This window comes from Theropithecus gelada, chromosome 20 (assembly GCF_003255815.1).
Source record: "Theropithecus gelada isolate Dixy chromosome 20, Tgel_1.0, whole genome shotgun sequence".
Taxonomy (NCBI): domain Eukaryota; kingdom Metazoa; phylum Chordata; class Mammalia; order Primates; family Cercopithecidae; genus Theropithecus; species Theropithecus gelada.
The window spans coordinates 32523080-32539054 of record NC_037688.1 but is presented as its reverse complement, the minus strand read 5'-3'; the positions used below and the strand labels follow the sequence as shown (position 1 = coordinate 32539054).

At 45.4% G+C, this 15975-nt stretch overlaps 1 protein-coding gene across 1 annotated transcript in view; it reads left to right on the top strand.

Annotated features, from left to right (window-relative positions):
- The window catches only part of WDR59 (WD repeat domain 59), a 115319-nt gene that overhangs the window by 29803 nt on the left and 69541 nt on the right, over positions 1-15975 (top strand). Inside the window, exons 3-6 of the mRNA XM_025369908.1 lie at positions 3909-4044; positions 8658-8743; positions 10853-10933; positions 12452-12489. Of these exons, the coding sequence (XP_025225693.1) occupies positions 3909-4044; positions 8658-8743; positions 10853-10933; positions 12452-12489 (341 nt within the window). The remainder of the gene's footprint in view (positions 1-3908; positions 4045-8657; positions 8744-10852; positions 10934-12451; positions 12490-15975) is intronic.

Here is a 15975-nt window from a genome sequence, read left to right as displayed (position 1 = left end):
AGCTTCTTTCTTTTTTTTAGATGGAGTTTTGCTCCGCTGCCCAGGCTGGAGTGCAGTGGCGCGATGTCGGCTCACTGCAACCTCCGCCTCCCAGGTTCAAGCAATTCTGCTGCCTCAGCCTCCCAAGTAACTGGGGTTACAGGCGCACGCTGCCATGCCCAGCTAACTTTTCTGTATTTTAGTGAGACGGGCTTTCACCGTTTTGCCCAGGCTGGTCTCAAAGCCCTGAGCTCAGGCAATCCACCTGCCTCAGCCTCCCAAAGTGCTAGGATTACAGGCGTGAGCCACGGCGCCCAGCCTAAACTTTAGCTTCTAACACTACTTTCAGATTTAAAAAAAAATTTCAACTATTTTAATTTTCAAAAAATTTCAACTATTGTTTTAATATTTATTATTATTTATATTGTCTCTTAACTCTTGGAGAATAGTGTTTCCAAGATTTTTTCTCTTTTGCATTTATCGCTGTTTCCTTTGAATTCCTTCTTTTCTTCTTCCTTTCTCTCTCTCTCTTTTTTTTTTTTTGTTATTGTTTTTATTTTGGAGGGCAGTCGGGAGGCAAGGGAGGAGTTCTTTCTTTCCTTTTCTTTTTCTGTTTTGTCACCTAGGCTGGAGCGCAGTGGCACAGTGGCTCACTGCAGCCTTGAATTGCTGGGCAAGCAATCCTCCCGTCTCAGCCTTCTCCGTAACTGAGACTACAGGCACATGTCACCACTCCTGGCTGATTTTATTTTATTTTATTTTAATTTTTTTTTAATGCAGAGAGGGTCTTGCCAGGTTGCCCAGGCTGGTCTTAACTCCGGGCCTCAAGCGATCCTTCTGCCTGTAGCACTGAGAGTTCCAGTGTGAGCTGCTGTGTCCAGCCATGAAGCCTTTTCTTCTTTCCGTTGTGTTAGTCTCTATCCTTCAGGTTTCCTCCAGTGGTTGAGATCATTGGCTGCTAATGTTGAAGAGCGATTGGCATCTCTCTTTAAGTGGGTAGATGGTGGAGGAGATCAGGTGGGAACCAGGCCCTGTTAGTGAGTGTCCAAATGTCATTATCTCTAGGGTTTTGTTGTTGTTTGCTTGCTTTTGTTTTTTCCTGGGCTGGTCATTTTCTCCTAAGAAGTCTCTATCTGAGGAGTAAAAGGCAGAGTTGTGAGTGCCGCATACAGAGAGGAATGATTTAGTGCCGCACTTCCCACTTCCCAGGTCTGCGGCTGCTCTAGGGGAGAACAGCACCCACTCTCCACTGAGGCAACCACCTGCCTGGATGGGTTGCACATAACCCTCTCCTCAGTGGTTTTTTTTCTTTTCTTTTCTTTTCTTTTTGAGACAGAGTTTTGCTCTTGTTGCCCAGGCTGGAGTGCAATGGTGGGATCTCGGCTCACTGCAACCTCCGCCTCCCAGGTTCAAGCGATCCTCCTGCCTCAGTCTCTCAAGTAGCTGGGATTACAGGCATGCACCGCCATGCTTGGCTAATTTTTTATTAGCCAGGGGTTTCTCCATGTTGATCGGGCTGGTCTCGAACTCCTGACCTCAGGTGATCCACCCGCCTTGGCCTCCCACAGTGCTGGGATTACAGGTGTGAGCCGCTGTGCCTGGCCTCCTTAGTGCTCTTTCAAACAGCTCTCCTACTTTTGTTCTGCCTGTTGTCCTCTAGCCCCACCCCTTGCCCTTGTCTTGAGACTAAAGCCTCCAGTTGGGGGGAAGCAGCTTGCTTCGCACTCACTCCTCTCTTTACGCACTTTGGCTGTATTTAGATTTTTTTTTTTTCCCCCAAGATGGAGTCTCAGCCTATCGCCCAGGCTGGAGTGCAGTGGCATGGTCTCAGCTCACTGCAACCTCTGCTTCCCAGGTTCAAGCAATTCTCCTGCCTCAACCTCCTGAGTAGCTGGGATTACAGGTGCCTGCCACCATGTCTAGCTAATTTTTTAGTATTTTTAGTAGAGACAGGGTTTCACCATGTTGACCAGGCTGGTCTCCAACTTCTGACCTGAGGCGATCCACCCACCTTGGCCTCTCAAAGTGCTGGGAATACGGTTGTGAGCCACCGTGCCCGACCTATTTAGCTTTCTTTAGATCAATTACTGTTTGTCCACTTGCTTTTCATTTCCTGTCTCATTTTCTTTGTCTTTGGAGGTTTTTTGTCTTTCTTTACTCTTACTGTAGTGGAGCACTGGGGAAAATGAAGATAAACACCTATGTTGCATCAGGCATGTTCACCCTGAAGTGCACACTTTCTGCCTTTGTACATTTGCCCTTAAGGTCTCTGCACCCCGCTATTGATACACACCTCACATATATGATTACTAGGCTTGTCCTATGTTGTTCTGATGGGACGATGCCAGCCAGCCATTGCAGGATCAGGTGATTCCTTTGGAGGAGGCCAGAGATTCTATGTGATCTTTGTTCTGCACTTTCTTAGAAGTCCTGGAAATTCTGTGAAATTGTGTATTCCCCTGACTTTTCTTCTTCTCCCTCCATCATCTCTCCTCAGAGTTTCTGCTACCACCTAGAGTTTTGTGTGCCATTTCCTGGCTCTTCTGAGCAGGGATGATTAATCTTTTTCTTCATTTTTGAGCCTGCCTATTCTCATTGAACTCCAGGGGCTTGGAGTGGTCTCTAGCAAAGAATCAATAGCTGATGGCTGCAGAGAGGTTGATTCACACACCAAGGATATTTTACTTAAAAAGAAAATAGGTGAATGCAGGACCTCCCTGTTCTCAGATCCTTTGTGTTGATTGGCACCTTGAACATTACTGGCACTTCATATGTTATTTTAATTATTATTCCTTTTGGTTGTTATTGTTAACCCTTCTGATAGATTTAGTTTAGTTTTCTTGACCAGGGAGTAGTACGGGGAAATTGTAACCCTTCTGATAGATTTAGTTTAGTTTTCTTGACCAGGGAGTAGTACGGGGAAATTGTAACCCTCCTGATAGATTTAGTTTAGTTTTCTTGACCAGGGAGTAGTACGGGGAAATTGTAACCCTCCTGATAGATTTAGTTTAGTTTTCTTGACCAGGGATTAGTACGGGGAATTTTGAGATTTTCTGCTTCTACAGGATTTTGGCTTAATAATAAGTGATATGTTTAATTTAACTCACATTTGTTGAGTGCAGAGCACTGTGCCTAGTGATGTGAAGCATACAAAGATATTCAAGACGGCTGGGCACGGTGGCTCATGCCTGTAATCCCAGCACTTTGGGAGGCTGAGGCGGGTGGATCACCTGAGGTCAGAAGTTCGAGATCAGCCTGGCCAACATGGTGAAACTCCGTCTCTACACAAAATACAAAAATTAGCTAGGTGCGATAGCGGGTGCCTGTAAACCCAGCTACTCGGGAGGCTGAGGCAGGAGAATCACTTGAACTTGGAAAGTGGAGGTTGCAGTGAGCCGAGATCGTACCACTGTACTCCAGCCTGGGTGACAGAGCGAGACTCTGTCTCAAAAAAAAAAACAAAAGATACTCAAGACATGGTTCGTTCTTTGAACACTTAGTTGACTCAGGACAAGAGCCTTAAATTAGTAGTCCTGCTACAAGATAAATGCTGCGGTCAAAATGCAAACTATGCAATGGGAGTAATGTGGAATTAACTAATTTAGTAATTAACCTAGCTGGGGGATTAGGAAAGGCTGGGAGAGTTGGAGATGAATCCCGGGAGAAGGCCAGACTCTCATGAATGGATGTGGTAGGGAAGGCCATCTCTGGAGGTAGGACTGTCACAGGGACACTTCTTCTCTTTGTGTGACAGCCATCTTGAGTTACTCTTGTCACTTCTTTGCCTTTCAGAGTAAATAAATGCCATATGTGTTTGGGTTTTTTGGAGCACTGCTTGCAAATTGTATGCAATTCCAATTGTGCTTTTCTATCCTAATGCTAATGATGTTGTGCTTTTATACTATTACAATGTTGATGTTGGTCTCTAGCCGCAGATTCTTGTACATCGTCAATCTGGATGCCCCTTTCGAAGGTCACCGAAAGATCTCTCGCCAGAGCAAGTGGGACATTGGAGCTGTGCAGTGGAATCCTCATGACAGCTTTGCACACTATTTTGCAGCTTCGGTGAGCTTATTTAAGGAATACAGGAGAATGCTGTTAAATGTGTCATCTGGGGCTGGCAGATCTATGTCCTGTGTAGAGAAGAGAGTGCAGTCCTCATTGCTCAGTTGGAAAAGAGGTTTGGATGGTTCTGAAAGAAAGACAGAGGCAAGTTACAAATTAAATATATGTGGGAATGCTCGCTGGTCCCATCGGTGTCAGGCCTTGTATTTCTAGGGACTGAATCCAGATTTTGAAAGGGAAACAGGCAGATGCATCCATTTCTGTGAGTGATGAGAACCTGTTTCATCAGCAGCAATGTAACTAGCCAGCGGCCAAATGGCAGATGACTTTGAAAAACATTCTAAGGAGGGTAACTGGGGAGCTGGTGTGGAGTTGACCTTCATTGCTTTCAGAGGGATCAGAAGACTTCCCCTACCCTTCCATTCAAAGGAAAGGATTCTTCCTTGGTTGGGAATCATTAGATTTCGTTAACCCCATCAAATTTTATGTGCCTGTTTATGTGTGATTTTTTTCCCTTGGGAAAACATGTATATGTTTTGTTAGGTTTTCTAATACAAAAATCTTTTCTTTATACAAAAGGATTCTGGACTAGAACCTCTCTGGCATCTTTCTCCAGATTCTGTGTCACATTGTATTCTAGAATAATGAGAGATCTAAACTTTTTGCTCTTTTTGCATTGGGCTGGCAGGAGAGTATTTAAAGGAATCCTTCTGATTCACCAGGGGCAGGACCACTGTACAGCCTGTCTCAGTCTGTTCTTGTCAGGAAAGGCAGTCTGCGGAAGGAAAGCATCTGAGCAAAGAAAGAAGAGCAACTTTGTCAGCTTGAGAAGGAACAGAAAGCTGCCCTTCCAAAGCTGTTTCCAAAATAGGATCTGCCTTTAACTGTGGATGTCTGAGGTTGCGCTGATTTTCAGGGCTATTCTGAAAGAGAAAGGGATAGTCAGTCTTCCTGCCTTTCTACTCTCAGCCTCTCTCCTGGGTGATAGAAGGAGCTCTTTTAGTTGGTTTATACCTTGGGCCTCTTATTCCCCTCTCACCCTCAGCCCCTGATCATCTAGTCCAGGATTTTTTAACCTTGGCACTACTGGCTTGTTAGGTCACTCTTTGTGGTGGGGGCTGTCCTGTGCATTGTAGGAAGTTCAGCAGCATCCCTGGACCTACCTGCTAGATCTCAGTAGTATCCTCCCCTCCCCTTGTTATAACAATCAAAAATGTCTCCAGACACTGTCAGGTGTCCTCTGGGAAGCGAAATCACCTCTGATTGGGAACCTTTGGTTTAGACTGACGCCTCAGTAGTTGTACTCCGTGGATTAACACTGCATTTGTTCGGGAGTGCTAACAAAGGCAGCCTTTTTAAAATTTGTTCTTTCACAATTAATCATTTTAAAGTGAACAATTCAGTATCCTTCACTGCATTCACAGTGTTGTATAATCACCACCTCTATCCAATTCCCAAGCATTTCTATCCCTCCAGGGTAAAACCCTTTACTCATTAAGCAGTTTCTCCCCATTTCTCCCTCCCTTGCAACTCGTGGCAACCACCAGTCTGCGCTCTGTCTCAATGGATTGATCTATTCTGGATCTTTCATAGACATGAGATCATAAAATAAGTGGTCTTTTGTGTCTGACTTCTTTTACTTAGCATAATGTTTTGAAGTTCATCCATGTTATAGCAGGTATCAGAACTTCATTCCTTTTTATGAGTGAATAATATTCCATTGTGTAATTATTTATCTAGCTGTCCATCCATCAGAGGACATTTGACTGGCTATTGACTAGAGCTGGCATGAACATATGTGTGGATGTACTTGTTTTCACTTCTTTTGGGTATACACCTAAGAGTGGAATTGCAGGGTCATATGGTAATTCTGTGTTGAACTTTTGGAGGGAACCACCAAACTATTTTCACAGTTGCTAAACCTTTTAAACTCCCATCAGCAATGCACAGAGTTCCAATTTTTCCACGTCTTCTCCAAAATTTATTTTTTGTATTTTTTAAAAATTGTAGCCATCCTAGTGGATGTGAAGGTGTGAAGTGGTACTTTACTATGTTTGTTTGTTTGTTTGTTTTGAGCTGGAGTTTCACTCTTGTTGCCCAGGCTAGAGTGCAGTGGCGCGATCTCGGCTCACCACAACCTCCACCTCCCGGGTTCAAGTGATTCTGCTGCCTGAGCCTCCCGAGTAGCTGGGATTACAGGCATGTACCACCATGCCTGGCTAATTTTGTATTTTTAGTAGAGGCAGGGTTTCTCCATGTTGGTCAGGCTGGTCTCAAACTCCTGACCTCAGGTGATCCACCCACCTCGGCCTCCCAAAGTGCTGGAATTACAGGCGTGCGCCATTGCACCCGGCCTTATTGTGGTTTTAATTTACATTTCCCCAGTGACTAAGGATGTTGAGTATCTTATTGGCCACGCATATGTCATTTTTTTTTTGAGAAATGTCTATTCAAGGCCTCTGCCCTTTTTTGAATTGGGTTGTTTGCATTTTTGCTGTTGAATCGTAGGAGTTCTTTATATATTCTGGATATTAGACCTTTATCAGATATATGATTTGCAAATGTTTTCTCCCCTTTTGTTGGTTGTCTTTTTACATTCTTGACAGTGTTCTTTGATGCACAAAAGCTTTAATTTTAATGAAGTTTATCTGTTCTTTTCTTTTTTCTTGGTTGGAAGGCAACTTTTTTTTTTTTTTTTGGAGACAGAGTCTCGCTCTGTTGCCCAGGCTGGAGTGCAGTGGCGCCATCTCAGTTCATTGCAGCCTCCACCTCCCAGATTCAAAGAATTCTTGTGCCTCAGCCTCCCAAGTAGCTGGGACTATAGGCACGTGCCTCCACACCTGGCTAATTTTTGTATTTTTAAATAGAGACGGGCTTTCACCATGTTGGCCAGGCTGGTCTCTAACTCCTGACCTCAAGTGATCTGCCTGCCTCAGCTTCCCAAAGTGCTGGGATTACAGGCGTGAGCCACTGCCCCTGGCTGGAAGAAAACCTTTTGAGAAAGCTTTAGTTAGGGAAATCTGAGGTCAAGTCCTAGTTTTAACATTCTGTCTTTTATCTTGAGAGGCCCCACAATTTTCTGAGCCTTGCTTGCCTCATCTATAATGTGGGTGATGATACCCACTGTGGCGTGTGCTGGGGGAGGACAGAGGCCAGATGCGTTAAGGTGGACTGGCACTAGCAGACCCTCCAGAAACGGCAGGGAAAATTATCAGAAGACGAGGGGACTTTTCTTTTCATTCCTGTTCCCGTTGGAAGCTATTTTGAATCCTAACCTTTTCACAAGAATCTTACCTTTTTCAATTTGGAAACTGGTATTTCAGGATAAAAATCTCAGAATTTTATACATCTGTCTCTGAGCTAAAATGACAGTCTATTACATATATATCATTTCGAAAATTATTAAGTGGCCTGCCATTGTTCTCAGCCTATTAGTAATCTTTATCACTTTCAGTGTGTTTCATAAACTCATGGTATGTAGGGAGCCTTTGCTGTTTTGTTATATATTTAAGTGAAATGTACTTCGATAGAAGTTATTTTTCTATTGTAGCTGTGGTTTCTTCCGGTCCATTTTCCCTGTCACTTTCTGCTTAACTCTTTATGAAATTAAATACAGGCATATTTCAAGGAATGTTAAATAATTTTGCCTTCTAGGATACCCTTTTGATGGTCTTTCTTCTTTTCTTTCTTTCTTTTTTTTTTTTGAGATAGGGTCTTGCTGTGTCACCCAGGCTGGAGTACAGTGGCACAATCACAGCTTACTGTAGCCTCGACCTCCCAGGCTCAAGCGATCCTCCCACCTTAGCCTCTCGAGTAGCTGAGACCACAGGCATGCACCACCATGACTGGCTAATTTTTAATTTTTTTTGTAGAGATGTGATTTGGCTATGTTGCCCAGACTGGTCTTGAACTCCTGGGCTCAAGCAGTCCTCCTGCCTCAGCCTCTCAAAGTGCTGGGATTACAGGCATGAGCCACCATGCCCAGCCTCTTTTTTCTCTCTTATGCACCTCTGGTTTTAAAGTGTCGTAGGACCCAGTTGTGATGGCGCAGTCTTCACTCCTCACACCTTATCCCAGCTATCCTGGACTCTGAGGCAAGGGGATCGTTTGAGCTCAGGAGTTCTAGAAAAGCATGGGCAATCTAGATCCCATCTCAAAAAAAAAAAAAAACAAAAACCTGTGGTAGGTGGACTCTGGCCATTTGATCATGGAAGGGTGAGCTGGAGACATCCAGTATACCAGCAGCTGGGGAGACGAGTGTGACCTTCAGAGGGAGGAGGTTCCTCCAGTGGCCGGGACATTTTCCTGGCCCATGAAGCTCATGTGCAGAAGTGTTTCTGCACCTTCAGTTCAGCTGTGACTGTTCAAGATGTGTCTCTTAAGATAGTCCTGCCTTTCCATTTTGAGATTCACAGACCTACATACTGAGCTGAAGTTAGCTCAAGCTAATGTTAATTGTACTTATTCCTGATGGCTTTTCAAAGAAAAGTTCAGCCTGAAGGATCTCTGCCATGCGTGAGATCCCTGGCTTCCTCTTCTCCGCCTTAAGCTGATTGGGGCAAGAGCACATATACCAACGTACTTGCCTGCGGCCTTCTTTCCCTTCTTTTCAGAGCAACCAACGGGTGGACCTTTACAAGTGGAAAGACGGCAGTGGGGAAGTTGGCACAACCTTACAAGGCCACACTCGTGTCATCAGGTAGGCACCAGTCCTCCACAGCTCCTTAGCTGTCTTGCTTTGTCACAGTCCCCTGGGAACGAAATGATGATGCCATCCTCCTTGCATGGCTTGACCGTCTGTGTTACACAGGCCCCGGGTGGTCAGCGGGTTATTAGCATTCACTAAGATGATGATGGAGAACACAGTGAGGAACAGCTGTCATTTAGAAAGCACCATCGCGTAGCTGTTGACCCCCATCCCAGACCACATCCCGGACAGATATAGTCCAGTCCAGGGTAAAGGATTAGAGCTGATTTTTTTTTTTCTTTTTTTTTTTTTTTGAGGCGGAGTCTCGCTCTGTTGCCCAGGCTGGAGTGCAGTGGCCGGATCTCAGCTCACTGCAAGCTCTGCCTCCCGGTTTATGTCATTCTCCTGCCTCAGCCTCCCGAGTAGCTGGGACTACAGGCGCCCGCCACCTCGCACGGCTAGTTTTTTGTATTTTTTAGTAGAGACGGGGTTTCACCGGGTTAGCCAGGATGTTCTCGATCTCCTGACCTCGTGATCCGCCCGTCTCGGCCTCCCAAAGTGCTGGGATTACAGGCTTGAGCCACCGCAAGTTTTTTGTATTTTTTAGTAGAGACGGGGTTTCACTGTGTTAGCCAGGATGGTCTCGATCTCCTGACATCGTGATCCACCTGTCTCGGCCTCCCAAAGTGCTGGGATTACAGGCTTGAGCCACCGTGCCCGGCCTTTTTTTTTTTGAGACGAAGTTTCACTCTGTCGCCCAGGCTGGAGTGCAATGGTGCCATCTTGGCTCACTGCAACCACTGCTTCCTGGGTTCAAGCGATTCTCCTGCCTCAGCCTTCCGAGTAGCTGGGATTACAGGTGTGCTCCACCATGCCGGGCTAATTTTTGTATTTTTTTTTTTAGTAGAGACAGGGTCTTACCATGTTGGCCAGGCTAGTCTTGAACTCCTGACCTGAAGTGACCCACCTGCCTTGGCCTCCCAAAGTGTTGGGATTATAGGCGTGAACCACCATGCCTGGCCTAGAACTGATTTTTGTCATAGGAGAGGAGGGATTATGCAGCAGAATCCCCCAGTTCATGGTCAGTGGTGCCTGGGAGGACATGGAGATGTCAGGGAGTGGCCCTTGGCTCTCTCTCTGGTGGCAGTGGTAACAGAGCTCCTGCATCACAGTTCATAACCCAAGGGCACAGCCGCCTCCCAGTCAAGGCTTCCAGTTGGTTTTGAGTCTTCCTTGATCCACTCTTTCCCTGGGTCACTATTTCTGGGCTAAGCTGACCTGGAAGTGCTGGGAAAGGTGAGACACCTGGGTCGGGTGGAATGTTCTGTGGATTCACTGCCTGTCTAGGAAGCAGAGCACGGGTAGGGAACACCACAGGCCTCTGGCCGTCTCTGGGTGCTGCATGGCGGTGTGACAGTTTGCCGCTGCTTAAGGATGTTGAGTTTACCCAAGGTGCCTGTGGTGGAATTTGATTTAGAAAATGATAATGCAAAGATTACTTTGTGTGTTTTTCCTTCTTTTTTTCTGTTTATTTAGAGAGAGAAAGGTTATTGTTTGTTTGTTTGTTTTGAGATGGAGTTTCACTCTTGTTACCTAGGCTGGAGTACAGTGGTGCAATTTCAGCTCACTGCAACATCTGTCTCCCAGGTTCTAACGATTCTCCTGCCTCAGCCTCCCGACTAGCTGGGATTACAGGTGTGTGCCACCACACCTGGCTAATTTTTGTATTATTAGTAGAGATGGGGTTTCACCATATTGGCCAGGCTGGTCTTGAACTCCTGACCTCAAGTGATAGCCCACCTTGGACTCCGAAAGTGCTGGGATTACAGTCATGAGCCACCAGGCTCAGCCCTGAGAGAAGGTTTTAAGTTGAAGCACTGCATTTCTTTTCTGGGAGCAGATGATAGTATAGCTGGCAACTACAGGGCAAAGGACCTGACAGGTTCCTTCCAAACTCATGTTCATTACCAAGGAACTTTGGAGATTCTCAGCCTAAACCACATTAAGAAGCCCATTAACAATGACATTCTGAAGCCACTAGAGACTCGATGTGCTAGTGCTTCGGACCTGGACTCTGAAATTTTTTTCTTTTCTTTGTTCTGTTTATTCTTTGTGTCCCAGCGACTTGGACTGGGCAGTGTTTGAGCCTGACCTCCTGGTTACCAGCTCTGTGGACACCTACATCTACATTTGGGATATCAAGTAAGAACAATTAGGAGGTATAACCACTTGGTTGGGGGTGATTTGGGACCTTTGTTTTAGAGATCAAGTGTCTTAGTTTGGTTTCCCCTCAATACCTCGAGGCAAGGATTTGAGTGCAAATGTATTATTTGGGAGTGAAAGACACAGTTGTAGGGGGATGGAGAAGAGAGCTAGGACCTCTCTCGGTAAGACCTTAAGGAGAACTCTCCTTAGTTAGACTTCCTTCCTTCCTTCCTTTCTTCCTTCCGTCCCACCCTCCCTCCCTCCTTCCTTCTCTTCCTCCCTCCCTCCTTTCCTCCCTCATTTTCATCCTTACCCCCTTCCCTCCTGTCTTTCCTTCCTTCCTCTCTTTCTTTCCTTTCTTCTTTCTTTCTTTCTTTTTTTTTTTTTTTTAGAGACATGGTCTCACTCTGTCACCCAGGCTGGAGCACTGTGGTGTCATCTTAGCTCAGTACAGTCTTGAAACCCTGGGCTCAAGTGATCTTCTCACTTCAGCCTCTTGAGTACCTGGGACCACAGGCACTTGGCACCATGCCCAGCCAATATTTATTTATTTATTTATTTATTTATTTATTTTGAGATGGAGTCTCGTTCTGTCACCCAGGCTGGAGTGCAGTGGCGTGATCTCGGCTCACTGCCTGCTCTGCCTCCCGGGTTCACACCATTCTCCTGCCTCAGCCTCCCAAGTAGCTGGGACTACAGGTGCTGGCCACCACACCCGGCTAATTTTTTTGTATGTTTTTAGTAGAGACGGGGTTTCACTGGGTTAGCCAGGATGGTCTCAATCTCCTGACCTCATGATCCGCCTGCCTCAGCCTCCCAAAGTGCTAGGATTACAGGCATGAGCCACCGCGCCTGGCCTAATTTTTATTTTTTAGGTTTTTTTTGTAGAGACAGAGTTTTGCTGTGTTGTCAGGCTGATCTCAAACTCCTGGCCTCAAGCAGTCCTTCCACCTTGGTCTCCTAAAGTGTTGGGATTACAGGTGTGAGCCATTGTACATGGCCTATAATTTGTTTTCTTGCTTTTTTCTTTCTCTTTCTTTCTTTCTTTCCTTTTCTTTCCTTTTTTTTTTTTTTTTTTTTTTTAGACAGAGTTTTGCTCTTATCTTCCTGGCTGGAGTGCAATGGCGCGATCTTGGCTCACTGCAACCTCTGCCTCCTGGGTTCAAACAATTCTCCTGCTTCGGCCTCCCGAGTAGCTGGGATTTTAGGTGCCTGCCACACCTGGCTAATTTTTGTATTTTTAGTAGAGACAGGATTTCACCATGTTGGTCAGGCTGGTTTTGAACTCTGACCTCAGGTGATCCACCCACCTCAGCCTCCCGAAGTGCTGGCATGAGCCACCGCGCCTGGCCAGCAGGTCTCTCTTTACACCTCTTTTTAAGGCCCTCACAGCGGATCTACCTACTCCAAGTTCCGGCTAAAAGGAAGGCGAAGAATTGTGTACAAAGGGTGAAAAATACCAGGTGGGTGGTGGCATATAAATTGGGGATTTGATTTTTTATTTTCATATTTCAGAGACACAAGGAAACCTACTGTTGCACTATCTGCTGTTGGTGAGTGTATGCTTCTCCTACCTCGCCCCGGCGCCTCGGTTTGTCTTCATTTTCTTCCTTCCACTTCTTTCCTGTTCCTTCCTATTCCTTTCCATCTTCCTCTCTGACTGCCTCTCCCTGGGCTGCGCCATGGCCGAGTGGAATCGTGAGTCCCATGTTGTTGCAAGAGGCTCACTTTAGACTGCTCCCAGAAGCCACGGTTAGGACTGTTGGGTGTGGAGCAGGACCTCATTTCAGAGTCCAAGGACAAGAGCCAAGTTGATTTGTTTTAACCTTTTTGTTGTGGAAAATTTCAAACATTCTGTAAAAATAGGGAGAAGAAAATGAACTGCCTGTGTTCATCATCAGCTTCAACACTTGTCATCATACATCCAATTTTATTTCATCTTTTCCTCCACCCACTATTTCACCTCCACCTTCATTCCCCTTGTGATTTTTTTTTTTCTTTTCTGAGACAGAGTCTCGCTCTTATTGCCCAGGCTGAAATGCAGTAGTGCAACCTCGGCTCACTGTAGCCTCTGCTTCTCAGGTTCAAGCAATTCTCCTGCCTCAGCCTCCCAAACAACTGGGATTACAGGCGCCTGCCACCAGACCTGGGTGATTTTTGTATTTTTAGTAGAGACAGGTTTCACCATATTGGCCAGGCTGGTCTTGAACTCCTAACCTCAAGTGATCTTCCTGCCTCGGCCTCCCAAGTGCTGGGATTATGGGTGTGAGCCACCGTGCCCGGCCCCCTTGCGATTATTTTGAAGCTAAGTATTATATCATTTCTTTAACAAATATTTCAGTGTATATTTTTACAAAAGAAGAATCCCAGTACCATACTTAAAAATACCTGAAAATATTAACAGTAACTCTCTAATATCATCAAGTATCTAAGCAGCATTCAAATTTCCCCAATAGTCTCTCTCTCCTTTTTAGTTACAAATTGTTTGAAAAATGGTTTGAATAAGAATCTACATAAAGTCTATACTTGTAAGTGGTTGACATATTTCTCATCTTTTTAAGTCTCTCTCCTCCTTTTTGGATTTTTGTTTTTCTTTTCCTGTAGTTTATTAAAGCAATGGTTCATCCTGTGGTTTCTCCACAATTAGATTATACTGACTGTATCTGCATGGTGGGTTTTTTTTGTTTTTTTTTTTGTTTTTTTGAGACAGAGTTTTGCTCTTGTTGCCCAGGCTATAGTGCAATGGCGGGATTACAGGCATGTGCCACCATGCCTAGCTAATTTTGTATTTTTAATAAAGATGGGGTTTCTCCTTGTTGCCCAGGCTGGTCTCGAACTCCTGACCTCAGGTGATCCACCCGCCTTGGCTTCCCGAAGTGCTGGGATTACAGGCTTGAGCCACCGTGCCTGGCCCATGGTGGTGTTAAACATGGATGAACCAAGCCTTTGTAGTTACATTCTGATCTACCTGTTTTCATTGCTTAGTTGGAACTGACCTTTTCTGGAATTCTCAATTGGGGCTACTAGGGAATATTCCCAGCACTTCCTAAGAGTAGAATGTGGAATAGAACTGGTATAACTTATTCACAGAGATAAAGCTAAATTGTCAATATTTTGGCATCCTTTATAAAAGCATGTATTATCTGTCTCTTAAATTCTGTCCCTTTGCCTCTCCTTGGTGCATTGGAACACACATTTGGTGTTTGCTCTGAAATGGTTACTGTACATGGTTCTTTTTCCCTCTGTACCCCCACGCCTTTTTATGTAAAGGCCTGTAGCATCATGATTGTATTAGCAGCTGGGTGATATGATTTGTGAAGTTAGAAACCTCTTTTCTTTTCTTTTTTTCTTTTTTTTTTTTCTTTTTTGAGGCAGATCCTCACTCTGTCACCCAGGTTAGAGTGCAGTGGCGGAATCTCAGCTCACTGCAACCTCCACCTCCTGTTGTTCAAGCGTTTCTCCCACCTCAGCCTCCCGAGTAGCTGGGATTACAGGCACGTACCACCACACCCAGCTAATTTTTGTATTTGTAGTAGAGACAGACAGGGTTTTACCATGTTGGCCAGGCTGGTCTCGAACTCCTGACCTCAACTGATGTGCCTGCCTCGGCCTCCTAAAGTGTTGGGATTGTAGGCGCAAGCCACCGCGCCCAGGCAGAAACCATTTCCTTCTTATTCAGTTCTGTAGACTAGTGTATGTATTTGTGCACTACAGGCATTTGTGACTGATCCAAGGAGATACTTAATATAGTAATACAGTAATCCCCCCCCCCTCATTCTCAGAGGACACAGTCCAAGACCCCCACTGGATGCCTGAAACCATAGATAATACTGAACCAAATATGCTATGTTTTTTTCTGTACATACATAACTTGGATAAGGTTTAATTTATAAATTAGGCACAGTAAGTGATTAACAACAACAACTAATAATAATAAAATAGAACAGTTATAACACTGTACCACAATAAAGGTGATGTGAATGTGGTCTGTCTCTCTCTCTCTCAGAATATCTCCTTGTACTGTATCGGGGGTGACTGACACTGCAGAAGGTAGAACTGTGGATAAGGGGGACTAAGCATTTGTTGCATGGATATGTGAATCAAACACCTGTGCTTCTGTGCTAAGTGCTTAACAGTTCTACTGCTCTACCCCCCGCCCCCCACCTGCTTTAGGTACTTATGATCTGAGACACAGACTGGCTGGAGAGGGCGTATAACTGAGTGGAAATATAGATGGTCTACGGATGCCTCAATCAGGTTCTCCTGACTTTGTTACTTACATTTATAGGTTTCTTTTTTTTTTTTTTTTGAGATAGAACTTTGCTCTGTTGCCCAGGCTGGAGTGCAGTGGCGCAGTCTCGGCTCACTGCAAGCTCTCCCTCCCGGGTTCTCGCCATTCTCCTGCCTCAGCCTCCTGAGTAGCTGTGACTACAGGCGCCTGCCACCACGCCCGGCTAATTTTTTGTATTTTTCGTAGAGATGGGATTTCACCATGTTAGCCAGTATGGTTTCAATCTCCTGACCATGTGACGTGCCCATCTCAGCCTCCCAAAGTGCTGGGGTTACAGGCGTGAGCCACTGCGCCCGGTCACATTTACAGATTTCTGAGTTAGATTGGTTTTAGGGAAATCCTAAAAAGGAAAGTGGCTCTTTTTTTTTTTGAGACGGAGTCTTGCTCTGTTGTCCAGGCTGTAGTGCAGTGATGCGATCTTGGCTCACCGCAACCTCCACCTCCTGGGTTCAAGCAATTCTCCTGCCTCAACCTCCCAAGCAGCTGGGACTACAGGCATGGGCCACCACACCCAGCTAATTTTTCTATTTTTAGTAGAGACGGAGTTTCACCATATGGGCCAGGCTGGTCTCTAATTCCTGACCTCATGGCCCACCTGCCTCGGCCTCCCAAAGTGCTGGGATTATGGCATGAGCTGCCGCGCCCAGCTGAAAGTGGTTCTTTTTTTAGCCTGCTTGTTCTCATTGCTTTTTTTTCTGTTATAGATCTTTCTAAAAAAATGGGAAGTAGGAGACTTCTTTCCTTTGTA